The sequence below is a fragment of the Balearica regulorum genome, chromosome 19 (assembly GCF_011004875.1).
Source record: "Balearica regulorum gibbericeps isolate bBalReg1 chromosome 19, bBalReg1.pri, whole genome shotgun sequence".
In the NCBI taxonomy this organism is placed as follows: Eukaryota; Metazoa; Chordata; class Aves; order Gruiformes; family Gruidae; genus Balearica; species Balearica regulorum.
This window is the reverse complement of record NC_046202.1, coordinates 5,195,205-5,221,193: the sequence shown is the minus strand read 5'-3', so window position 1 is coordinate 5,221,193 and position 25,989 is coordinate 5,195,205. Positions and strand designations below refer to the sequence as shown.

At 43.2% G+C, this 25,989-nt stretch overlaps 2 protein-coding genes across 4 annotated transcripts; both read right to left on the bottom strand.

Annotated features, from left to right (window-relative positions):
• Nucleotides 1-595: 595 nt before the first annotated feature.
• Nucleotides 596-20,248, bottom strand: BLMH (bleomycin hydrolase). Its single transcript, XM_075771955.1, has 12 exons — nucleotides 20,111-20,248; nucleotides 19,616-19,813; nucleotides 19,064-19,173; nucleotides 18,260-18,401; nucleotides 16,914-17,002; nucleotides 15,787-15,879; nucleotides 11,827-11,982; nucleotides 11,207-11,365; nucleotides 11,041-11,108; nucleotides 10,508-10,625; nucleotides 7,971-8,040; nucleotides 596-1,596 (listed from the first exon to the last, which is right to left on the bottom strand). Exons 1-12 carry the CDS (start codon nucleotides 20,121-20,123, stop codon nucleotides 1,445-1,447), a joined length of 1,368 nt encoding a protein of 455 aa, XP_075628070.1. The 5' UTR covers nucleotides 20,124-20,248; the 3' UTR covers nucleotides 596-1,444.
• A 1,200-nt stretch (nucleotides 20,249-21,448) lies between these two features.
• Nucleotides 21,449-25,772, bottom strand: TMIGD1 (transmembrane and immunoglobulin domain containing 1). 3 transcript variants are annotated; one of them, XM_075771735.1, is made up of 7 exons: nucleotides 25,641-25,772; nucleotides 25,269-25,369; nucleotides 24,002-24,280; nucleotides 23,227-23,505; nucleotides 22,279-22,382; nucleotides 21,979-22,007; nucleotides 21,449-21,568 (listed from the first exon to the last, which is right to left on the bottom strand). In XM_075771735.1, exons 2-7 carry the CDS (start codon nucleotides 25,345-25,347, stop codon nucleotides 21,565-21,567), a joined length of 774 nt encoding a protein of 257 aa, XP_075627850.1. In that variant the 5' UTR covers nucleotides 25,348-25,369; nucleotides 25,641-25,772; the 3' UTR covers nucleotides 21,449-21,564. The 3 variants fall into 3 exon arrangements, with proteins under 3 accessions (XP_075627850.1, XP_075627851.1, XP_010302766.2); XM_075771736.1 differs by lacking the exon at nucleotides 25,641-25,772 and having other exon boundaries at nucleotides 25,269-25,374; XM_010304464.2 differs by lacking the exon at nucleotides 21,449-21,568 and having other exon boundaries at nucleotides 21,975-22,007.
• Nucleotides 25,773-25,989: the final 217 nt, after the last annotated feature.

Below are 25,989 nucleotides of genomic sequence, written 5' to 3'. Positions count from 1 at the left end.
TTAGCAGGCAACATGCAGACATGATTTAGCTTGGCATTTTTAATATCCGTACATACACACACATTTGTATAACTAGCATAAGATACACTTTCAGAATCATTAAGTGACTTCCTACTTCTTGTCCCAACAGAAAAGTCAAACCAAATTGTAGAGTACCATGGCCATACCAAACATTCTTTTTTTTTGCTTGCACTTAAACAACATCTATCTGCAACCCCTGGTAGCTGGCAGTTGTGTTTCACTGTGGTTCTTTATCCTTACTTACCCTCTTATTTATCCATGATTAAATCCAGTACAGAACATGAAAATTGTCAGGGTACACACAAAGACAACCCACCGTTTTGGCATGATTTAAATCAAAGGATTAGTACTGTGCTCATCACCAAACTATCTGAGTGCCTGTAGTGCATGAGACTATGTGTGTGTTTATCTTTGTTCAGCAAGAGGAGCATCTTTGACTATTGAGAACATAAAGCAGCATGGTTTCCTGATACGTGCACGTTCTGGCTCACTTAAATTTGATTGCAGGTCACTAGTATCTTTCCATTTCATTAGTTATATGAGGCTCATTTAAAAAAGAAAACAACTGTACCAGTCACTTTAGAAAGTGTTTATTCAAAAGCTTCATAGCACCATCTTGTTTTTTAAAACATCCAAATAAAATGCAGCAATTAAAATGTTGGTTTTCTGTTGAGCATGACACTAACTCCACCTGTGAACATATTTATGGTTGTTCTTGCTAATATAACTGAAAAATAGCACTCCTGTGCACACAGACACAGCACTGGGCCTTGATATGGGTTATCCAGTCCTAGCTCAATAATGGAAGAATAAAACCAAGTGAAACTGGAAACCTCAAGGAAACAGTTCCCCCCCCCCCCCAATTCTGCTGGAAAATTTTCTAAAGGTAATTTTTAGCAGTTTCAATTCTTATGTCCCTTCCAAAACTTCAGCAAAACTAAAAATGTAAATATATAAAATATTTTGGGTATTTTTTTTATGGTACAAGTCAGACCATGGATGGTTAATTTATAAGTATCTCAATGTATTTGTTCTATCACCTAGCTGTTAATTCTAAAGGGCCTTTTATGCCCATTTTTTTCGAGGGAAAACACTGGTCAAAATAATTCTATGGAGTTACTATGCTGATATTTATTAAAAATTTAAGGTAAAATCAAACTGCTATTGACAGCGCTTGTAATACATTTTCATTATGAGTTTTTTTTCCTTTTTTGCTTTTTAGTTTTGCGGAGTAGCTTGTCTGAGAGCTTTATTCAGCCAAGTCAGTAAAGCGCTATTTCCCAAAGATCCTTAACTTACATTTCAAGAATATGGACCATGCTGAGTGCTTGGTCACATTATCATTTGGCTATGGCTTCCAACCACTGGAATTCTCTATTGCATCTAATTCTGGTTGACCGTTAAGAGGCAAATATTCTGTAGTTCACTTGGCTAAAGCCCCCATAGGGTCCCAAGCTGGCAAAACAATTGGTTCCTGCTGCATCACTGCCATGATGTCATCTGGTACATGCTTCTTATCCACCACAACTTCATACACATACTCAGAAAACCAGTCATCGGTCATGATCAGGTAACCTGGAGATGAAAACAGTTCATTACAACAGAGAATGATTAAGTGAAGCAGTCACACATACAGGTTTCACCTATGAATGATGCATTACAAACAGAACATAGTCATACTTTGTATCTCTCAAGAAAAAATAATCAAAGAAATCAACATATAGGCTAACCCAATGTACCTTGTGTGCACTGAAAGGCCAAGCAAGAAGCCTGCTAGGAAAAACAAAACCAAAAGTATTCATCATTTATGTTTCCTCTGTTAAAATAGGCATTGAGAATACTGAAGTGAATTACAATGTCTTAATTTCACATTCTGCCTTAACTATACAAGTTTTTTATCTGAGTCTCTGGCTTTGGAAGTTAAGGATTTTGTTAAGAAAAGGGAGATTTTCCAGGTGAATATCCAAACCATCTTTGGCTTAGGAAAGCTTTGCTGGTGTAGTTCTTGCAGTAAGAGAAGGAGGCCATCTGCTTTCCTCTAGTGTAAAGCCATCCAAATCACACGTTGGCTGAACTAAATCTTAATTTTCTCCCTTAATATAATTCTTACTGAGAATTTCAGTGAACAGCATTTGAATTGGGAGAAGAGAGAGTCATATTTAGAGTATCACAAGTTTTAGCAGAAAGCTCCCATTGAAAACAAACTATTCAAGGTAAACTGAAAAAATAATAGTGGCTAGGAGAAAGCAAGCATTTAGAAGACAGATGAGAAGGCTTTATGTAATAAAGTTCCTCATGTCCTCATACAGTATCATCACACAATCAAATGAAACAAGAAAATGTCCAAAGAATATGGACAATAAATGCCTCTATCTACACCATCTTGTTTCTAAAGCAAGAGATCAGATAATTCCCATAAATTAAAAACCCTATCAATTGTAATCCGAGCTAGAAGCCATTTTTGAAACACTGCCAAAGGGAGCTGCCTCGATTATTCTCTCTTCAGGATATGAGTTCTTGGGACACACAAAAACCTCTCACTCCCAAGAGCCAACAAGTAATTGCACCCTGAGAGGATAATGAACTCTGCTTCTGACATCCTGTATCTCAAAGCTTGACAGTGCTGATTAGGATCGCAGTGTCTGAACAAGAAGGAAACGTCAAGCAGAACTTCAGAACATGCAAATAAGTAAGGTCGCTCTTTGAGAAGGCCTGTGCCTGGTGTCACAATGAAAGCCATTATCAATTTCTTCATTAAAAGGAGACACATACTTTATATGCAGCAATACATCTACCTCAGCACCTGCCTAAGGCAGCCCTGAGCTCCGCACTCCATCCAGGTAACAGGCAGAAGTGAAAAAAAGAAACAGAAAAGTTTATTGCATTTCTGGGCAGAGTACAATGGAGTTTTACCTTGGGCAATTAATCTATTGCTTCTACTCAAACCATTTGTATGTTAAGGCCAGAATACAGAAAAGAACTTGGAACAGCATCATCTTGTTACAACAGAACACAGCACCTGATGACGAAAGCATACTCCTCTGTCTACGAGGCTGGTCTGCATTTCTCTCACTTACCTAAAGGAAAACCTGAACACACAGCATTTTAAAACTGACAAGCTGCTGGCCAGGGAGAGGTCAGTTGAGGATAACTGGCCTGCGAGTTACTGTGTAACCTAGGATTTGGGCACCTGAAAATAAAGCCCTTGCAAAGCCCCCAAAGGGCCTTATACGAGCCACTTCGTGCTTGTGCTGTAACTCCTCCACAGGGAGAACAAATTAACAGAGCCTTTCTGTCATAGTGTACTTATGCGATTATATATACACACATATATGAATACAGACACTAAATGTCTACAGTTCAATCCTTAAAATGTCTTCATGCAGAGGAGTATGTATGCAACAGTCAGTACAAGAGATTAAAAGGCAAAAGGGAGCTGACTTCTAGCTGGAGATGTACGACAAGAAAGTTCTTTTCATGCCAAAACAAACAGATGGCCCCCTATCAAATGGATGCGATAATGTGATTTAGCATTCCCCTCTTGCTTGCCTTTAAAAAAAAGATATCCGATGGGATAAGCTGGGTTCAAAGTTAGGTAATAATGTACTATGTTGCCAGAACAAAAGAGTAAGCATAATAATTAAACTTGCCTGTATGGCTGACACAGTGCCAGTAAAACACAGAAAGGAAATATTCGACTGGGAAGTGACTTTTTTTACCTCAAAAAACAAGCAATGTTTGTCAGCAGCTGTGTTCATTCCTTGAGGAAAAACAGACAGGATTCCAAGAAACACTTTTACAACAGATACAAATGTAATTACTAAATGTTTAGGAGAGGCGATGCTAAGCTATCCTCCTAGAGTTTCCCTTTCTCTGGGACAAGTGCTACCACAAGAATTCAGTTCTGCCCAATCTGTGGAGCGTGAGTGTACAAGTAACTTCATCCCAGGATACCCATATCCAGAGTCACGGTCCTAACCCTGCACCACACAGGGCTGGGGAAAGGGGTATTACCAGCACCTCGGACTGTACTCAGAGCAAAGCAAGAGGGACCCCGTGTGAAAACACACTTCCATTTCCTACCAACGATAAGTCATTTGTTTGTTTGTTTTTTAATGACTCAAAGTCTAGTCTCTGGAGTTTTGTTGTGGGCCGTACACTTTATCATCCTGTCCAAGAAATCCTGGAGTTGGGGCTTGCTTGTATCCCCCACACCCAACTGGGATGTGCCAAGTTTAACATCATTCTTGGCTGCCTCTTCACTGATGTGGATTCTGGTTCTCTGCACTGGACTGATCCAAGCACAGCTTCTCAATTCCTTAACAAGGCAGATAAAAATCACTGCCAGATTCAGTGGCATAGCAAGAGAGCTAGGACAGACTACAAATCTACACCCTCCTACACCAGCTAGTACTGGATGTTGAAAAATGAAAAAAGCAGGGCAGGAGAAAGGGAGGAAACCCTGTCAAGTTACCTCTTCTAGTGTTTGCGAATGAGCTCTGAAGGATACGTCCAACTGCCTTTAGCTCAGCAGAGTAGGCTGTTTGGTCATATATCTAAGAATCATTCAGGGATTCACTTCCCCCCAAAAAAAGCAGTCTGAAATAAAAGTCAAGCTTTTTACTTCTGATGGGATTTTCTCTCAAGGCCCTTTTCCAGGCAACTCCCTAACCAAAGCAAAATACAGACAGTGAGCAAGACTTTCCGGAGACCGTGGTCTCTACCAGTACAAAACAGATAGATGACAGTGACTCACCCAGAAAAGTTCACACAGATGGCATACATGCATACAATGTACATGCAGGGTCTACTCAAGTCACTCTGGGTCCTATTTATTTCAAAGGAAAAACTAGTTCATCTTGAACGACTCTAAAAGAACTTATTATTGAAAAATGAACCCATATTTGGAACAGAAATATGTTTAAGGAGAATAAAATGTCACTGCAAATCAAGTAGCAAGTTAAGCTTACAAAGCTGGCAAACAAGTTCAAGTAATACTCAAAGAAAACTAGCTAACTGGGTTAATTTAGTGTTATTCCTAACTTAAGCCTGAGGCACTACACTTCTGTCATTTCTGGTTGCTGTAGTTTATTTTTTGATTTTTGGATTGCATGCTCATAGTGAAGAAAGCCGAAAAAGCCCACAGCTCTCCACACACATCGATCACAGCCTTCGCAGCTCCGTCAGAGCGTTCACTGATGCCCCAGCCCAGTAACACTAGCACAGAACCGCCGCTGTTCAGTCACAGCTCAACAGGTACAACCTCCACGAGCAGCGCCAGGCTTCAGCCTACTGCACCGTGGTTTGGGAGTAATAGCCAATATCCTGAAATTGAGCCTAGTCTTTCTCTAGTTCTAACAACTCTGAACCTTGGCCAGGGAACATATATGGCTCACACTATCAAAGTTGCTGACAGACACCTACTAACTTCAGAATGTTTGGAGTACTAACCAAAGTCCATGCTGAACAGTTGTTAAACAAGCTGAGTAAGGCACTTCCTGGAAACATTCCTCTACCAGTAGTAGCATCTAGCATCACAAACCAGTATCTGGAGTGTCTCAAAACAGAGCGTTCTGACAGAGCACAACTCACCCAGCATTTTTATATTTTATAGTCTCTATTACACATAAAGGTGCTTAACAAAATAGTTACTAGTTTATACTTGGAGACAAGGAAAGTTTTGATGTTACTCTTTAGTATTGATTTGGCTTCTTAATCCAACATTCCAAAGTACATTTTACTGCTGTCACATTGATGAGCTTTGAAGGCTGAACACCAACATAGTTTTATTGCTTTGTCAAGACTAAATTTTTTATTGGAATACTTTGCTGTGAATGTACACAGCTAACTCAGAACAGACACTACTGTAAAACCAAGGGGCCAGAACATAAATCAAGACACTGTTCCAAGAATAGTCTATGTTTTAGTTAGCTGTTCGTGTAGAAGATATCAAAAGCTTATTCATAAAGACCACATCCTACAGAGTTTTCCGGAAATAGTCTATTCCCAAAAGAAATTTCAGCCATACCAAATCTTGTGAGCACAACATTTGGGATTAATCTGCAACAGAAAAATGTGGTCAGCAGTGACTATTGTGCTATGCCCTGGGACACACTGAAGTCTGGCCTGGCACGCTTATCGGTGAACTTACCGTGCCACGGCTGAGTCCACATCCGGCCTGTCTCAGATGGGCCATGACAGAAGTCATGGAGTTTTACTCCACTCAGGAAAAGCTGACTGACTGCAGGCCTCAGCAGAGCAAGCAGAAATGCTCTCAATGTCAGCCCCACTCCCCCAGGGCCAGGGAGGTCAGAGCTGACCCTCCAGACCAGGCAAACACCCTCTGGTCATTCCCAGGCTGAGCAGAGAAGCAACTAGAGGCAATTTCCAAAACCACGGCTCAGCATGACTCACCATTCTGTCCGATGTGCCATGCCAGGCTGGCTCATCCACCTCGCTACAGCCCCACAGCACTTACAAATCCTTTGTAAAGGAACAATAGTGCAGGTTGGGACAGTCATCAACAGGAAAGCAAGTTCATGCAGAAAAGCTGGCATGTGCTGAACTGTATATAACTAGATTTTGTTATTGCTAGTGCTTGTCATACCAGAAGAACATTGCAAGGATGCTGCAGATCATGTTTTCAGCACAGCTTTAGAAAGGCAACCAGAATTATGTTTTTTTAAATTTTTTAGACAGGTGTTGGAGCTAGAACAGTTTACATTGCAGCTGTTCACAGCACAAGCTGGAATCAGCCATACCCTCATTTCCTCATCTACAGAATCAGTAAGTTTGCAGTGATTGATAAACAGTGCTTTAAGAGAAAATATAAACCACTTAATCTTCCTGAGTTGTGTGAAACCTATTTAAGTAATATCAGCCACAGCCAGCATGAGGCCCCAATGACAGACAGCTGTAGTGTACAGATTTAAGGTTAGCTCCGTTACCAAACACTTCAGTAGATTTAGAAGTACTGCAGTGAGGTCTTTATTTCTCCTTTCATACTAGAAGGGGAAAGCATTTCTATACAGTGCAGTTGGAAGCAATCCTACCTTATTGATACTACAAAGCACTTATCTATTGTCCCTTTAATAAAAGATTGGTTTACATGCCCACTGGAATTCTTGGTATTTCAGAGTACTACTGTATTTTCAGACTAATACTACCAGATTTTTCAGACTTGTCTTCTGTAGCAAAGGATTATGAGCAACAAAATAACAAAGGTTTCCCTCTCCCCCTCACACACTTGTCAGTCTCCTACAGCTGCTGCTTTTTTTTTTTGACAGGCATAATAGCTAGCAATTTATTTGTGATCAAGAGCAAACTGGCATACAATGCTTAGGAAAATAAGCAGCTACACAGCAATAAACTAATCAATCTTTAAAAAGTTATTTATCAAAGTTTAAATGCTTCATTATATGAATTTTATCTGAAGCCTGCCAAAGTCTTCCCATACACGAACTAAACAGTTTGATGACTGGATTGTCAAATGCTGTAGTGCAAGGACAAGATGTACCCTGTATCATTGAGCTGCATCCAGCACTCCAGCTCCAGCCTCCACAGGGCTTCTGTCAGCTTTGTCCTCCTCCCTTTGGGACAAAGATACCCTGCCTGTCAAGAAGCATCAGCATTCATCACTTATGGCCATCTCCCAAAAATGCAACTGCCTCTACAGTTGAACTTGCAACCACAGCATCAAGTTTATCCAGTGACATTTCCTGCTTCTCCATTCAATGTTTATGTTCGATTTACTTTAATGTAAATCACGTTTAAGTGAAGAATGTTTGTCCTCCAGGAATACAATGCCATAACTCAGCAATCCACGTGCTGTTTGCAGGCTTGTTTCATGGATGTCCTGGTGAAGGATGCACAGCACATCCCCTTTCCCCCCTCCTTCTTTCCAAACACTAAGTTCAGCTTTCTGTTCCTGTGTCTGTAAATTACTTTACCTTTATTACCACGGTCTTCACCCCAGGAGTTTTCCACTCTCCATTTTTCAAATGCCTCTTCTTGCCCCTCCTGTGAGAAAACAAGTCAATGACTATTCAGTAGTGAAGGGCCATGTGAGTTTATAGCTGCCAACCCTTCCAAGTCTAAATCCAGCACCAGCAAACCACAGAGCTCTGCTCCCAGAAGTCGACAGGCATTGGTGAGTTTCAGACAATGGTTTCATGCTAATAGTTAACAAAAGGTAATTTTATAAAATATTGTCTATCCACTTACATAAAATATGAGGAAACATGGTCAAGAAGAGAACCTGCAATAAATGTTTATTTTAACCAGAAAATGTAAATTGAACTAAATTCAAGTTTGGACTTAACTGACTGACAGAATTTAAGCAGCCTTCCCTATCACCTGTCAGGACATGGCCCTTCTGAAGTGCAGAACACACGACTTGCTTGAACTAGAATCAGAGGAAAGGAACAGAGGCAATGAAGCAACCATAATGGTTTAGAACAGTATTAGTAAGAGCAAGTGCAAACACTTTAAGAATTAGCTAAAGGACACAGGTCTAAGTCAGGTGCTTTGAAAGAGATACAAAGCTTCTAACGAGCATGAAGTGCATTTGACTTCATGTCCATAACTGTGCAGCATTCTAGCCTGCATTGTGTATATCTGAAGTCTGGTTCAAATCTACCAAGTAGATAAAAACACCACGAACAGCTTCCCAGGCTTACTGGGCCACAAAGAACTGTTCCTTCCTTCAAGCAGCCTCTCATGAGGCAACAGCAGGTCCCTCAAGGAACCAAAGAACAGTTATTCTTTCACTACTAAAGTTTTTTATACAAAAAACTAGCCTGGAAAACACTCCACAAATTAATTTTAAATATTCAAAGGAATATTGTTGTATTGCTTTATTCTTACTTTAAAAAAAAAGTAGGACTGTCCTTAAAACAAGACGCTAAAGAGCTGCCAGACTGAGGATAAGGCAACTCTTGATGCTATTGCACAGAAACTAGGATAAACATGTTTATGTACATTAAGTTTTTAACCAAAAGGTGCATTTAATCTACATCAATTTTTTTATGTTGTAAAATCATAATAGGATTTTTTAAATCTTCAAAGCATTTTTATGAAGTAGGTAAATCCAAAGTATTACATTTTACAACTCAGTTTATCAAAGCTCCTTTAGATTAAGTTAAGGTTTAATATAAGACAACATGTTCAAACAAAAAGTACAAACAACTTACTCTGTTTTGAATGTGGGAAAGCCTCTAAATGCTGAACTTGTTCTAGGATATTTTAACTATCTTTTGATTTTAGAGATACCATCCATCATACACTGATCTTATATGCATCCTTTTCTTAAAGCAATCAGGTCACATTTGATCACACTGTATGCAACTATACATTTAAGCATCCAAAAGTATGAATTTAAAAATACAGACCATAGACTATAGCTGCCAACAAAGAGCAGCCAGTAACTGGGTAAAGTACAAACATGCACACTTCAGTTGTGAATAACTTGGTTTTGAACACTAGAAAAGGATCATTTTTAGTATCTAACTGAAAACCAATGAAAAATTTTTTAAAGATGTGTTCATGCAGTCCAATCCACAAAATAGAAGTGTTAAGAGCTCAGAATGAAGAACACAACAGGAAAAGTTATATTGAGTTGTAAGAAGTAACTCAAAAATTCTTATGACTCAGCAGTCCCATCTCAAGTCCTCAAACTCCAGAGCTCAATCAAGCTTTCAGTTTTATGCAAGCTGTTATTTCTCAAGCCAAGGTTATGCTGGACAGGAAGAGATCACTTCAAAGAAACTTTAATAATGACAGCTTCTGGAAATAAATGGAAAACATCAACATCGCAGATAACCCTGGGTTGTAAATTTTCACATGGTTCTTTTTACTTCAAGCATGCTTTGTTATACTGCCAGGAGCAGCTTTAGTTGTGGATTTGTCTCAGCCTACCGTCTGCCACAGAGCTATTTTGGATACCATTTTCCTGCCCTAATTATGAGTGGGTCAGAGAGGTCACATGCCAGTGAGTTGCAGGAGGTTACAACTGTTGCAAAGTGCCTCCTACTGGCATTTTAACAGAAGGAGCTTCAGGCTGTAAAATGCAGGTTGGACTAACCATGCAATGGGATAGGGTAGGAAATACTTGCTGGCATACTAGATTTCTTGCCAAGCAAGATACATCAGAACCTGCATTTAAAAGTCAGTTAACACAGGTTTCCTAAAAATAGAAGCTGACTTTCTTTTCCCTTTCTCCAATAAAATTGTGGGCAGAAGGAAAGAAGCCCTGACACGTCTAAAATTCTTCCCTCCTTGTTAAATATTTATAGTTCTGAACACTCAGACACAAACGCCACAGGGAGAATAGACAACCCAGGCCTTGCGCACCAGGGTGTTGTGGCACACCATGCAGAACCCCAGCAGGACAGCTTACATACTGTCAGGGAGCCCAGAACACAAACAAGCTGCTGGAATAGTCAAATATATCTGTGCAAGCATCAGAGCTTCTGGAGTGAGACTCTACCTTCTCAGTGACAGCTGTCAGGACCATGGCATGGGTCATCATTGATTCTCCAAAGATTAATCGTTCTGCTTTGTTCATGTTCTTGATGGAGACACCAAACACCAGCTCATGATTAAATCTATTAGAAAGCCACATAAGTGATATTAAAAAGGACATAGAGAGGATTCTCACTAGCAAACCAGAGCGCCGGTAGACTGCCCCATCCCATGAGCTGCTGCACAGGCATGGAAGTTCAACTGTTTTCAGTGTCAGAATAAACACAAAACCTGATCCCTCTAGGAGTTGCTTTCACCAGATACTAGACAATCCAAATGAGTAAGAATATTTAGCAATCCCTTGTAGTGCATCTTTGAAGGATTAAGATTTTAGCTAACAAGTGAAAAAAATTTCTGTTGCTGCTGAATTACTTAAATATACTCTTTTTGGGTATATAATCCAAAGTATGTACAAATTAGTTTCTTAAGCAGCCAAAGCAACTGTTTATGAACTAGCCAAGTATCCCAAATGATATTCAGTTTTGATTTCCTACTTACATATTCATGTCATTGATTCCCAGCTTGCCATAGAAGTGCTTTGCAACATCGCAGCCAAACCACACAGCCTACAAACAGAAGGAAGAGTCATGTCTAGGCCACATCCCAGGGAGTTTTACATGGCAAGAGCTGCCCCATACCATCCATGAAGAGAAACCAAACAAACCTCGCCATCCTTAATAGATGCTGCAGCTAATTTTTTCAAGACATCAACAGGCTGGTTGTTATAGAGCGTTTTCCTCCCTCCTACCATGTTGCCCAGGTACTCCACTGTATACAGCCTGTTGTACGGGTTTTGAGGTCGAGGATCGTTCACTAGACAAATCTGCCAAAAACCAAGATGTCAAATTAAGGTGCAACTTAACTGAAATCTTTGAGAAGTGAATCTAGATCAATTTCAGAGAATTCCTTTTGTTCCAGCTAGTTGTCCATCTCATTAGCAGATACATCGCTTGGCTGAAATACCACGTTTGAGTTTTTTGATTTATAAGTTCACCTTGTAACTGTGGCATAGCAGCTTTGCACGTTATTCCTGTTCTCTAATGGTTGTCTTATGACATTTTATGACAGATCATTACAAAATCATCATGGCAGTGCAACACGAGATCATGGCTAATGGAAAGGTAGAGCACAAACAGGAGAATAAACATAGGGCCACCTGACTTGTGGGAGCAGTACCCATCCCATATGGTGCAGTCACAGGGGTAAACACTTGCAACAGTGGAAAACAAGTGGCTAAGCAGCAAAAAAGGTCTTGGGAAGCTAGTGCCTTTCAGCACCCCCAACCTTGTCCTCCATGTTGAAGTAAGGCTTCACGTGCTCGTTGTAGAACTGGACCGGTGTCACAGGACCATATTTGTGGTAGTTCTTCTCCTTATCCCGGAACTCCCAGCAGAAGGTCTCCGGAGGGCTGCCCAGGCAAGTACTCACTATTCTGAATACCTGCCCAGAGAAGGAAACAGCTGTGAACTTGATGAAACACGCAGGTCTGCCGCTCCTACCACAGCAATGCCATTGATGAATGGATTTCTCCATGTGAGAACCAACTGGAGAAGTGGGATCTTAACAGCCACCTCTGAAGAACATGAATAAGTGTACACATATGAATTATTCAGCTCTGGAAATCTAGGTGTTTCAACAGTTCAAAACCAATCTGAAAGGCCACGGGAAAGTCAACAGAACATCTCTCCATTTTCACACTCTACGTTCTCAGGTAAACCATCAGGCAAAACAGAAACTTAAGGTTGAACATATAAATTCCAGGTTATCCTAGGAATGCAGCAGCCAAAAGCAAAAGCCAATACACTGCCCAGTCTCATCCCAACATGTCATTAGCAATTCTGAAGCTCTACAAGAGAAACTGATTCTAGAAAGGCTTAACATTCAGCATCACCTGTTCCACCAGGAGGTTTGCCCCATGCAGAGACAAACCAGATCTTCTAACATGCAAACAGCAAAGCACTTTAGCCCAGTGTTTCCCCTGTACTAATCCCCTTTTTTCTGTAATGTTCATTTGTATTTCAAAGATGGGCCTTTGCTTCTTTTCAAAAGCCTAGAATAATCTTCTTGTCTGTTTTAGTACATTTAACAATGTCTCAGTTTAGGGTTGAACTGACAGATTATGTGATTTAATTCAAGATCCCTGCCCACTGGCTGCAACATCCTTTGCAGCTGGCAGCTTTCTATTGATTTTTAGCAGAAAAAGTTAACCAGATTTCAAGGCAGCCTCCCTATAAATCAGAATATGAAACTGCACTTAGAGTCACTGCACTTTCTCACAGGGCTTATAAAATGTGCTAACTCACAGGCAGTGTAACCAGATGACTGTCTTTAAGGATCTTTAGCAGGACTCGCCACAGGTACTCTGGGGACAGAAAATTCAATCATATTTAAACAGCTTTGAATCTGTTTTACTTCAGCTGGCACTGATCTACTTCAGCCCTGTCCATGTCTTGAGAATGACAAATATCCTTGCAAGGAACCAACAGGATATTTAAAAATAAGAGAAGGGGGAGTCAGATCTCAACTACACCGTCTGCACTAGGATCCAATGCCTGTGGTTTGTGCCAGCTTCCCCAGGCTGGCAGTCCTCAAGCCTTCCTCACTGACTTTTCACAGGAGTAGACAGAATGCCTTTCCCAAAGCTGACTTGCTCTCTCTGGAGCCAGTTGAGCTGATGCATACGTATCCTGAGGCTCCGTGCTACGTGCACTTTGTGCTGACGGCAAGAGGAATGCAATGTTCATACTAAGTAACACTATTTCACTGTGCCCAAGATACAAATAAAGGTATTCTTGCTCTAAGCAATTTAAGAAAACAAGTGAAGAGATTAATTACAGGTTGAAACAAGGGTGTGGGCTTAATGCTTTTACTGGAGGAACTCACATTTATTTCTCAATAAGTATGTTAAAGAGCAAATGTAAATCCCTAAACTACTATAAATATTTAATTTTGCACAGACTGCACAAAAGGTATCATTTGCTGTGGGTACACCCACATTACCTCAGATAAACCCAAGTGGTGAGAGATGAGGCTATGAAAACAAAACAAGCAAGAAAAATGCCTAAAGGGAGAACAACAAGCAAGTGGGCTCCAGCCAGAGGAAGGAAAATGATGGAGACAGAAGTCTCAAGCTAACAGAGGCAGTGGAGCCTGGGAATGGCCTCCCTCAATTGTTTTGCCACCACACCCATCATCAGCCACCTCTTAGTATCTCACAAGCTTCCGCTATCAATAAATAAGGAGACGTATTTAAACTCAAATGTGACTTGTATCACTCTAGCAAGAACTAGAGCCAAGATAAGGCAAAGATATAGTGGCTTGTGTTAAAAATCCAAAATGAGCGAGGAGGGGAAAAGAAGGACAGTCCCGATAAGAAAGAATCTACAAAGGAGAACAGTAAAGGAAGAAAAATTCAATCACATGCACTGCACTGATTTCAACTTCTGACCTGCTGTGCACTGGTTTGATAAGAAAAATGTTTATACAGTTCTGGAGTGAATATTTAATCTTGTGTTCCAGCACAACTGCCCCATTTTAGCTAGAGCACAGCCTCCCAGCATGAGTGAACCAAGATTTGCTGTGTGAATAAAACTTCACAGAACAAAACCAAGTTCTGCTTTGCCACATACAAAAATAGATGCAACACCACTTATGTACATATAAACACATGAAATGAGAGTGGTCTCAAACTTTTAAAACTAAGTGGTTTTAAAGTATACAAGACAGGTGCAATTGCACATTTCAACTACAATGTTTACTATAGTTAAGGTTGCAAACCTCTATTACCACTGCAAGAGGAAATACTGTGTTAACTTCAGAGAATCGAGTACAACCTTATTACAGAACAGACAAGTTGCAATCAGTTAACGAGCCTTTAATGTTGGTTCCAGTATCCCTTGTCAGAGGGCAAGAGGCTCTGAACAAATTGACATTTTGCAATGAACTGTACATCATTTCTCTAAAAATGAGCATCTCCAGGAAGCTTTTGATGTCTGCTGTAAAATCGTCCAAGGGCTTTTGGACACACACACTGGATGTAAGTTGTATTAATTCACTTTTGAACTAAGTGCTGATTGGCAACATGCTGGGGTAAGCTCAAAGCACAGAATTACTGTTGATCTTGAGGCATACACTTCCTAAAAGTTTTAGTTTCCATAATTATCCTAAGGAACATGAATCAGTTCTTTAATCTAACCTTAATTTTAGATAAAAAGCTACAGGTTTTTTACATGAAGTGCAAAGATGAATTTCTAAAAACCAAACCAACACATTAATCAATTCTTGCACATCAGTAGAACTGCCTGAAGCTTTACAGAAATAGCCCAATGTAGGTTCTGCCTAATACTGATGTTTACTGCATTGCAGAAAAAGTAACACACATGACTCAAGAAATCAAATGTTTTAGTTATCTAAAAACAGACATTGAAACCATGGGGTCACTTTCCATTGTATATTTGAGAAACAAATGAAATATACTTTTTTAAAATGCATATACTTCAAACTAAAACAGCCTGAACTTTTAAAATTAGTTTTGGCTATTTAAGAATCAAATATGAGGACTCCTGAATAAGAAAAATGACACGTGTCACTGTCATACTCGGTGTGAACAGATGGAGGGCCAGCCACTACACTCACACTGCATCCTACAGACTTGCTGATTTAAGTTAATTCACACAGCTAGAAACAGATCCTGTGATTCCTTCCTCTGCTGCCCCCCACTATCAGACCACCACTGGATTCAGCCATGTGTTCAGCTCACATCTTCTCCACGATGCAGAGAAGTCCCTTTCCTTGCTCTGTTCTGCTCTCTTGTGGGGAATATCTGCAACAACACTTGTGCTGTGAGATCTTACATTCAAAGCCATCAGAATGCAATTTTCAACCTGTCTCTTTCCTACTATTTGTTGCCTGTCATGCCTTTATAATTTTGATCTCTCGAGATACAAAATGCTGCTTTCCTACAGAAAGAGGCAGATGTCCACAAAATGTCATAGTTCTGCAACCTATACATTCAAGATACTTGTCTGGAAGTATTAGAAAAATTCAGAATGCGATAAGCAACAAGACACTTCAAAAAAAATCCACTTCAATACCTCCAAGCATGCTGCCATATAAAACACTCCTAGTTAGGCAAGAGGCACTTGTTTTGGCTGATCCCATATCTATAGAACAAGAGTAAGGAAGAAATCTCATCCGTCCTAGCCTCAAATTCCCCAAAGATTCACGTCACACAAGTATATTTACCTCTTCTATCATAGTGTCCATTGCAGCACAAAGTTCTCCTTTAATTGTTCCACTTTCCACCATATTTCTTAGCCGCAAACAGTATTCTCTCATCTGTTTAAAGAGTAAGTAATTTTATTACAAGAGTAGGAAAGGTGCCACCTAATTAGTTTTCAGGATTTCCTATGTGGTTGTTTCAAGCACCCATTTTACTCTTCATGTTTTCAAAATGAGAATTCCTTTCAGAAGGCTTTGCATAATTGATCTCTTGCTTGATGAAATGCTCCTTTCTTTTTCCCACTGCATGCAGAACCGCAGTAAGAGGAGCACAAGCTTCCCATTACTGTCACCATCCATAAGGCCAGGAACAGTGAGTGGGGCTCCCTCAAGACCAGCTGGTTTTCAACATTCAAGACTGGAATAACATTAACACCACTCATTATGCCTAAGCTCATTGCAGCACATATTTTACATTTTTAATGTGTATTTCAGCAGGCAATTTTCCCTGAGCATGTAGCACATGAACTGGGGAAAAAAAAAGAAATAAAGCTCACTGTAAAAAAATGCTTTAATTACCTTTTATCTAACTACCTACACTAGCATCTTCCCAAATTAATTCATTTCTGTAGTTCAGGGAGCATGCTTACACCTTCCCCCAGGCAAAGCTGCGCACTTCTATGCTGAACACTGATTTTTAAGATTCAGTGTTTCAAAAAACACTTTTTTCATCTTTTGCATCCAATTTTGGCAGTAATCTCTAGAAGCCTTGGTGTATTGGTAGACAAAATACTGAGGGGACCAAAAAAGTCACCTAGATGAAAAGTGCTAATTTTGCAGAAACAAGACTTAATCAGCCACACAAAGAATTAATTTTTTGGAAATGTGATGACTAGGAACAATTGCTACTAAAACCACGTCAGGTACTCTCAAGCTACTGAAGCCTAGCAATTGCCATCTTCCATAAACACACTTTCCTGCTCCGTTTCAAGACTTTGCCAAGACTTTAGGCTGCTTTTTGAACAAAAGCAAATTAAGTTACTGAAATGCACTTAGTACTTTGGTCAATAAAGACAAATGAAAGTAGGAATGCTTTGAGCAAGGTCATTCCCATCCCCTCCCCTTAATTGTATCATCTCAATCAATTTTACCTTATGATTCAAGATCTCATTCATCCTCCTAGTAGCCTCTGTGGTGTGAGACTCTGGGAAGTATTTCTTGGGGACAACACCGTACTTTTCTAAAAGTAATAAAACTATGCGTTAACAATTGTCTTTTCCACACAGCAGATACTAGTTCTTCTGCTTATACCTACAGAAAAGCTAAATATAGTTGGGTTTTGTGCAGTGATTATAAGGGAAAGTGTCTTAAAGGTTACAAGTATTCAAGGTCTACATTTTGATTTCTGACTCAGTCTTGACCTCTGATCTGCATTGCACAGGGATCCCAAAAGGTGGAATCCCTGAACAGCTCTGTATCATTTAATTCAACACTTTCAGAAGTTCTACACTAATTAGTGCTTTTTAAGAGGCTCTTTTCACCAGAAAAAAACAAACTGATTACTTGAAAATTAAGCTCCTGAAATATCTTCTAAAAAAATGAACCTCTTCTGAATTATTCTGCATACTTCATGTAAGGTTAAGTGACTAACTTTCTAGTCTCCTTTCCTCCTCGACATTTATAAAACACCAGCAATAGCTCAATTGCTTCCTACGTTATTGTACCAAAGATCCCACCATGCAAGGCTCTGGATTTAACAGCAGCATGCAAAGTCTCCTCTGCTCTAATTATTTATAACAATTGAATGGGGAAAAAAGTAACCTCCAGGCTTCAAAGAAACACATTCCTTTTGTGATTCTAAACTTGTATAATGGCTTGTTGATTTACAAAGTGTCACATTATTTCACAACGCAAGTGAAAGCAAATGCTAGTGTAATTCAGACATGGAGAAGTATCTCCTTAATCAGTATATGGAAGATCCCACTTAAGCCGGATCCTCGCAAGACCAGCATTGCCACATTCCACATCATTTCCCTCTCGCTGATCTTTATACCATCTTTCTTCAGGCTGCAACTCTAAGTGGTTTTGCTTCTGTCTTGTAGACACACCCTAGTCTACAACGGGTTTTTTCCTTACCCTGTGCCCTAAAAATGGTATATATGGATATAAACAAATGATGTCAGGTTGATAACTGAAGTAAAAGGAGATTGAACCTTTTCACTAAATGGAAAGTCTGGGATATCTAATTACTTCTGTTGATTTTCTGAGCTTCTATCATCAGCAGCAATATGCAAGAGTGAAGATCCCAGAGAAGATTGAAGCCTAATATTTATAAGCTGGCATGAAAAAGGTCTTTGATTAAAAGAAGGTAGTGGCTAATGGCAACGTGTTCCTCAAACTCCCAGGTCTCAAACTCAATTTCTTCTTCTATTTCATTCCTCATCTCTCAAACAAACGTGTAATTTCAGAAAGGGCTACTGGTGACCAGTTCTCTTACCAATAATGTTAACCAACATATCCCACTGTCCACCATCATTTGTAGGGTTGGAGAGCAGGAACTGTATCAGTCTTCCTTCCACAGGCTCCTTTTTCTGAGCTGTTTCCACAAATGCATTTAAAAAGTAATAACAACGTTCAACCTGGAACAGACAGACAGGAAAAAAGATATTTCAAGTGTGACATTGTGCATTAATTCCAAAGAACTGAATACTCAGGAATGAAGTCCTAATGAGAAGCTACCTTCTGCTCATCTACTGAAGTTCTTATTTTCACTTAAGTATTCCAGGGCTTATCCTATAAACTTTTTTCTGTCACAGACCAAATATTTAAGAGTGAGTTAGCACAGAGCTTGGGGGTAGGGGAACAGGAAATGTGAAACAGAAGTTACGCAATGAAGCCCGACCCAAACTAGCACTAAATTTTCTCAATTTCCCTAAGGAAAAAAAGCAGGCACACAGCTCACACATCAGTAGGTCACAAGCATGACTGAAAGCACAACAGAAAGTTACAGTCCTGTTCCCCTGAGCCTCCTACAAGTAACTCTTGAAATATGCACAAGACTTGGAAGAAGACTTCTAGTGTTCCAAAACATTAACATCTCGACAACTACCTTCAAGCTGAAAGCCCCACTTTGCTAAACCCACATTTAAAATATATATTTAAAGAACTTTGGAAGTTCTTTCTCATAGATGTTTTTCACCTGGATTGTTAAGACAGTCCAACCTAAAAGAAATTCTGTCCCAATACTAATACCCGATTGCATAAGCCGTCCTAGCACAACCTGCAACCTGTGCCACCGTACCTTATCCCAGAAAAAGAGATACGACTGGCTGAATTCAAACTCTTCAATGTTGTATTTCTTCATGAAAGGAAGACGCATTGCATTGAGACAGGAAAAGATCCAACATCTCCCTGAGAGATCAAAGGAACAAGAATTAAATTGGAATGCTTAAGAGCTGCGTAAGCTGTTTTTTTTTTTTTTTAAACATAAGTTTCACAGCACGATTCCGCCTCAAGCCTTTGGCCACTGTTCTTGCTGGGATTGTAAAATAATAAGAAGTTCAGAAATCTTTTACTGCAAACGCAGGTCTCAACTGATTTTATCTTATACTATGCAGAAGGGAAAATAGGCAAATGCTGCAAGCTCACAGACTGTTATTAACTCAAGAGGATGCTCCAGGGATCCAATTTTGCTCAGGGCACGACAAAATGACTTCAGAAGCAGCCATGCCTCCCAGCAGTGCCGTCAGCATTACATCACTCCTTCCCCAAACGCCAGAGCCGCCGAGGGAGCGCACCCCTCCTTACCGGGAGCACCGACACCCCCCCCTACCCCCCCCCCGGAGCCCCTTACCGGAGTTCTTCTGGTTGGTGACGGGTTTGCCCTCGGCGGGCACGGCGTGCTGGAAGACCTGCACCGTGTCCTGCACCACCTGCCGCTGCAAGCACACCTCCAGCGGGTCGTTGCAGGTCGCCACGTTCTGGGCCAGCAGGAACTGGGGCTCGGCCCGCAGCCGCCGGGTGAAGGCGGCGGCCTTCTCCGTGCTCAGCCCTGGGGGGACGGGCAAGGGGCAGCCGTCACCGCCGGCCCCGCGGCCCCCCCCCACCCGGTAACCCTCCCCCGAGCGCCCGTTACCTACCCCCTCCTCCCCGACCCCTTGCTCAGGTAACCGTGTGCCTCCCGCCCCCCCCCCCCCCCCCAGGCCTTTCCCCTCCGGCCCCGGTAATTCCACACACACCCCGCCCCGGGGCCCGTTGCCGCGGCAACCGCCCCACTTCATGGACACGACCCCCCCCCCCCCCCCCCGCCGGTCCGTTGCCCCGGTAACGGCCGGGCCCCGCCCCTCACCGCGGGCATTCATGGCACAGGCAGCGCGAGCTCCCGGAACGGAAAGCGCCGCTCAACGGCCGGGCCCACCGCAGGTCGCGTGCCGAGGCGGAAGCGGCTCTTATAGCCCCGGCACCGGAAGCAGGAAGAGCGGCCCCACGCAGAGATCGGGGGGGGTGGGGGGGCGGGAGATGGACGGCGCGCCGTGAGGGACAAGCTTGCGGCGGTTGCGCGCGCTGTTGTGGCGGGGGGCCGCGCGGGGGCGCCGGGGGTTCCATCGGCTCCATTCCCTCACACCCCCCCCCCCACACCCGCCGGCCCCGCTTCGAGAACGTTCTGCGGCGCCGCCTGAGGCAGAGCGCGGCGGCGGGACCGGCGGGACCTGCGGCTTCCCAGCCCCCGGGGAGCTGCAGTGCTGCCGGCTGCGGCTGCCGTTCCCTCAGGGCCGGTGAGGCCCCGGGCGAGGGAGGCGCCACGGGAGCATCCCCGTCCCCCACCGTGTCACCCCCTGCTCTAGACTTAACGGGAGGGCTCGAAACGGGTCTCTGCAGCAGGCGGTGTGGAGGCCGGGCGCCTGGGAGCGTGAGGCGGCACCGGCATTGCACGGCGACGTCCCTCCCCGAGCAGCGGTGAACGTCGGCCAAGGACACACTCCAGGTCACGGCGCGGAGGTGTCCTGTTGAGTAACAGCCCTGCTCCTCCGAGAAGAGTATTTGCGCATCGCAGGCTCAAATTGATTTACAGCACAGGGTGTTTATTGACAGTAATGTACCGTTCCAAGACATGATGAGGCCTTAAAAGCTTGCCAGGACCTTGAGAAAAATGCTTGAGTGGCATATTTGTTGGGGGGAGGGATGGAAAGGTTTTCCCTGCCGTCGTGGTGCTGGAGCATTCCCACTGCAATATCCGCTGTGTATTACCAAGCGCTTGGGGCTGCCCCAAGCCCTGAGGTCTGCTCTTAGCCAGGGCAGGCGGGCGGTGCAATGGCAGTGCTGAGTGTCCGGCAGCTTTCACCCTGGCCAACAGAAGCCGAGACACCCATAGGATTTCCGTGAAGGAGCAGCAATTTGGGTGGCCCCCACCCCTACTGCCCCATGGAACGGCACAGTAGGACAGGGCCAAGCAAGCAGCTGCCAGCTCAACGCCTCACTGGTTGTACATCATCGCGATCTGTGGCAGCCCGGTATGGATTCCTCTGTGGACCCATGGACAGCCCATGTGCCTGACTGCACGTGCATATCTTTTAGGAATAAGGGAGATCTTGCAACAGCTCAGGCAGCCCACCCCCCATGGCGGTCCTCTAAGCAGTAGGTTAGATTGAACAGACACAAAGAAACGCTTGTATTTTGAAAAGACTGTATAAACTTGACCCAAAAAAACTTGTTTCAGTGCTTTATCTCATCATCTCCCACAAGGGCTTATGTTCCACCACTAGAAATGATGTCTTCTGGGTATGCACAGGAACCTTGTGGTGTTCACCTGCAGAAAAATGAAAAGAAATGAAAAATCACCTATTATGGAAAAAATAACAAGTGAGTTGAATTCACTTGGGTTGTGTTCAGCTCTAGAAAGCTTTCCACAGGCGGGGGGCATGCCATTACATTTTTGTCCCCACTGCGTCCGCACAGGGGTAGCCAGGACCCTGGGGTGGCCAGGATTAGGGCAGGAGCTGTGCTGTGCCTGGCACAGATCTGCCTCTGTCCTACTGTAGTCCCATGGGCCCCTCTCCACTGGGAGAGAAGGCGCGGGCTCATGTTAGCCACAAGAGCTCGGTAACTCAGTGTGGCTGCGTTTAGCGTGTTGAGTGCTCTTTTGTTTCCCAGGTTCTGCCAAGGCTTAAAGAAGGGGGTTCATTTGGAAGCTGCATGAATAAGCAGTCAAATACTTACAGCGCTGTTTCACTTGATTTTTTGAAGCACTGAAAATAAAGAAACAGTCTTGTTATCTTTTGTATTCCCTGGCTATAGGTACGTTTTTCTTGATGTCTTGTAAGTGCATAATGCCTTCCAGCTTAAAATATCTAATATTTGATTTATCTACTGGTAATTCTAAAGCAGGAGGTAGTACATAGCAGTTCTCTAACAGAGGAAAGCAACACTACAAAGTAGTGTAGTAAAGGTTAAAAAAAACCCAGGGCATTGCAGCAAAACAATACTATTTTTTTCCTAAGAAACTAGAGCTTTCCGTACCTTAAAAATTTTATCTTTTCGAGCCACAATTCCAAAAAGTACCGTGAGGGTAACCACCACGACAGCAGCAATAACAGCCTCCTTGGGGAAAACAGGTTTTTTATCTGTCAAGAGGGAGAGGAAGTTGAATATGTGACAGATTGGTACAGTCATATAAAACAGAACATTTCACAGAACTGCGGAAAGACCTATTTCTTTTCCCATGCCGTCACCGCTGATTTGAACTGTTGCTCTCTCTGCTGTCCACAGACTGCCAGTGTGCATTAGTCCCCTGCAAAGAAGGGAGCCAAGCCTGTATTTTTGCGAACTGAAGGAAGAATTGAAACGTCGGTCCCTGAAGAAGATGATTCCCAGGGCACTCTTACGCCTGGAAATAAGGGTGTCCAGCTGCATCACTGACACAGCTAAGTTTACTTTCCTCCCTGTTCCGAGAGTGCAGAAATGAGAGGGGCCCAGTGGGTGAGAAACGGGTGCCTGCTGGGTCTGGTGGGTCACCTCATCTCGCATCACCCGTCTGAGACTTGAGCATCCTGTTGTCCACAGGGCTCCAGTCTTTTCTGGAGGACAACTTCTCTGGCCTTAAGCAGCCCTTTCGGCATGACAGAATGCTGTGGTCACAGTAAGAAGCTTCAATTAAGACCTAAGGTGCTTTAAAGCACACTTGAATCTGCCCCGTGAGCGTGGGAAGTGAGACAGTGGGATGAGCCCGCCTTGGGTCACGCTTGCCAAGTGCCTTTGACTAACAGGTGGAGCAGGAAAGGCCCTTCCTGGTGCTGTGGTCCCAGGCACAGGTGCAAGGAGAGCTCCTTGCTGTTGCTGTGCCCTCAGAAGTTAATGCAGGGAATTTACCACATTCCACTTACACTTCTTAATATAAATGGATTGCTCTCATTATAAAAGAGAATGGAGTTATTTGTAAAGCTTATTGCTTGGCAGCAGACTTGTTACCTTCAACTGTCAGGTGGAAATCCTTTCTCCCCTCTCCCAAACTTGATTTCACCACACAGGTGTAGGTCCCGTTGTCAGACTTCTGTACTTTCTGGATAGTAAGCTGAGAGACCTCGCTAGTCTGGTACAGCTGGTAACGATTTTGCTCTAGGGTCAAGGTGGTGTTGTTCTTGTACCAAGTTGTTAGGGCTTGAGGGTTGGATTTGGCATTGCAGCTCAGAGTAACATCTTTGCTTTCTTCAATTTTGAGGGACTCTTCTCCAGTCAGCCAGGGAGGAACTGTTCACAGTAACACAGTTCAACAGGTCATTAATAATGCCACGCGCCATTTAACACAAAATAAGTTCCCTTTACACATCCCTTGTGCACCTTGTTCAGTGGTGTAACACATCACAGTTGTGCAGCCTCATGATCCCCAGGAATCAGCAGGGCAATCAGTGGCAGAGATGGTCACTCCTGTGACTCCTCTGCCCTGACCTGTATCCATGAGAAAGAATCTAGGTGGAGGCAGGGACATACCCAGGACATCACCTTACTTAAAGGCCCACCCACTGCCAATAAAAGAGGCATTAGATCAGGCCATAAGCACTACTATGGAAAGGGAGTGTCTTATCACGTGAGTTATCTCCTCCTAAACACATTTTTTCTCGGTGAAGACAGCGTACAAGGGTGCAAAACACCCCACCTTCACCTAGCGCCCAGACGCAGAGGAGCTCAGCCCAGGATTTCGTCCCACCCCAGCTATTCTGCACAGGTATCCACCACTGCAACTCACACTGGACATCCAGGATCACAGACACGTTGACAGACTTGTCCCGTGCCAGCCTGCACGTGAAGGTGACTCTGTTGTCGGACTCAGTGACTGGGGATACACAGATGTTACTGACGTTCACTTTATTCCCGTCTTTCAGATCCACTTTCCCATCTCCTCGGTACCAGAGCAGCTCCTCAGCCTGGCTGCTGTTCTCTACTAGGCAGGAGAGGGAGACGGAAGGGACGGGTGGTGTAGACAGATAGAAGTCAGCAGCGTGGTTATTTACAGACAGTTCCAAACCTGCAAATGAAGAACAAGGGCACTAAATACCCTAAGCTGGACCCTTCTTACAAAAGCTGCCCTGCTAGCTTCTCCAGGCCTTGACTGTGGAGGGGGGACTGAGTTTCAGGCTTCAGTCTAACAGCTGTTTTCAGGTGGGACTTTAGTTTTTGAGACAAGAAGTGTCTTCATCACAAAGCTCCCTTCACAGTTATTTAAAATAAAAGTCAGGCTTTTGCAACTGACTGCAAGAATGCCAAAGCCTGACCTGTAATAAGGTCTGAAAACGAGCAGCGACCATGTAACACACAGAGCAAAAATCATCCCCATCCTGCCAGCCTTGCTCACCAAATTCCTGTTGCAGCATACCTGTGCTCTCCAGCTCTGTGGCCACAGTTTGATACCCTGGTTTTTGGTTGGAACTGAATGTGCTTCAGAACATGAGTTAATTAATCAGCTCCTCAGCCACACCCCAGACAGTCTGAGTCCAGCTGTTGGAGAGTTACAGTTTGTCTAATGTACAAACCGCAGGACATATCAAATGAAGAACGAGTATGGGAAATAAATTTTTGTAACAGACTGAAACTTGCTACTGTAGCCTGTGTCAGAGATCAATGAACTAAAACGTAGCTCAGAATATAAAGGCACTATAGTCCTGTGAATATAAAAATGTCTGAAGCGTCCTGTCTCTTCCCTGGTGTTCCCAGGTGGCCAAAGCTATCACGCTTTTCACTGCTTAGAGCAGGCTTGAAAACAGTGGCCTCGTCATCCCTGTGCAGCTGCTCCAATAGAGTTGGAAAATGCTGAAGCTTCCCCATTCCCTTCTCTGCTACTCAAAATCAGAGGCCAGTTTTCAGGCAGGCCTCTGGGGATGACGTCCAGAACATCTGAGAGCTGGGATATTGGTGTGGCACATCACCCTGGGCACCTCCTAACCCCGGACAGTTTCACACGTCAGCATGATGGGGCCTGGACAAAGCCACGACGGATTTTTTTTTCCATTGCTTACCTGTGGCTATGCATGCCAAAAAGCAAACGGCAAGGACAGGAACTTCGTAGGGGACCGCAAGGCTGCTTCTCTGCGCCATCTCGGAGGAGCCCAGCTGGTGTCTGTTGGAGAGAGGGTCACAGCGTTGCAGCCCCTGCTCGGGGCTCGCTAGGGGTTAATTGCTTGCTGCCCTCAGACACCCCAGGGAGAGCCCTCGCAGACAGAGACAGGGTTACCACGGAATAAACTAAGTGGGTTTGTTGCAGGACCTTTTCCAGTGCAGAGCAGAGTCAAAGGGGTTTACATCTCTAATCTCTGTTGCATGAGTTCATTGTCGCCAGTCAACTGTCTATCAGGGAAACCTGTCTCTGGGACGTGTAGCACCGGACTTACCTTGGGAAGAGTCTCTGGATAGGCTGCTTCTGCCAAGAAATGCACAGCTCTTCCCTTTCCTTATTTATAAGGTCTGAATTTTAATATTTTATGGTAGCTTAGTAAGAAATGAGTTCATAAAATGAGTTCAAGGCCTCGTTCAATTCCTGGATTTCTGAGCTCCCAGAACACTGAAGAAAACTATTTGCTGGGCTCTGCTGGCTGTTTTATGAGTCTTGCAAGGCAATGAGTAACTAATGAGAGAGTTCCTGCATCAGCTGTAAAGACCTTCAGCCAAAAATACTGCCTTTTCCCTTTCAACTTTCTGAGTGTTCACAACAGTGTTTCAAGCCATAGGAAGTTTATCCCA

Coding starts and splice junctions, on each gene's coding strand:
- TMIGD1 (XM_075771735.1), bottom strand. CDS start 25,347: ATGGCGCAGAGAAGCAGCCTTGCGGTCCCCTACGAAGTTCCTGTCCTT. Junction 24,281..25,268: donor TTTGGCATGCATAGCCACAG/GTAAGCAATGGA, acceptor CTTCATTTGCAG/GTTTGGAACTGTCTGTAAAT. Junction 23,506..24,001: donor TGTGATCCTGGATGTCCAGT/GTGAGTTGCAGT, acceptor TACTGTGAACAG/TTCCTCCCTGGCTGACTGGA.
- BLMH (XM_075771955.1), bottom strand. Junction 18,402..19,063: donor ATCTCTTTTTCTGGGATAAG/GTACGGTGGCAC, acceptor TGTCTGTTCCAG/GTTGAACGTTGTTATTACTT. Junction 15,880..16,913: donor ATGAGATCTTGAATCATAAG/GTAAAATTGATT, acceptor CTCTTTAAACAG/ATGAGAGAATACTGTTTGCG.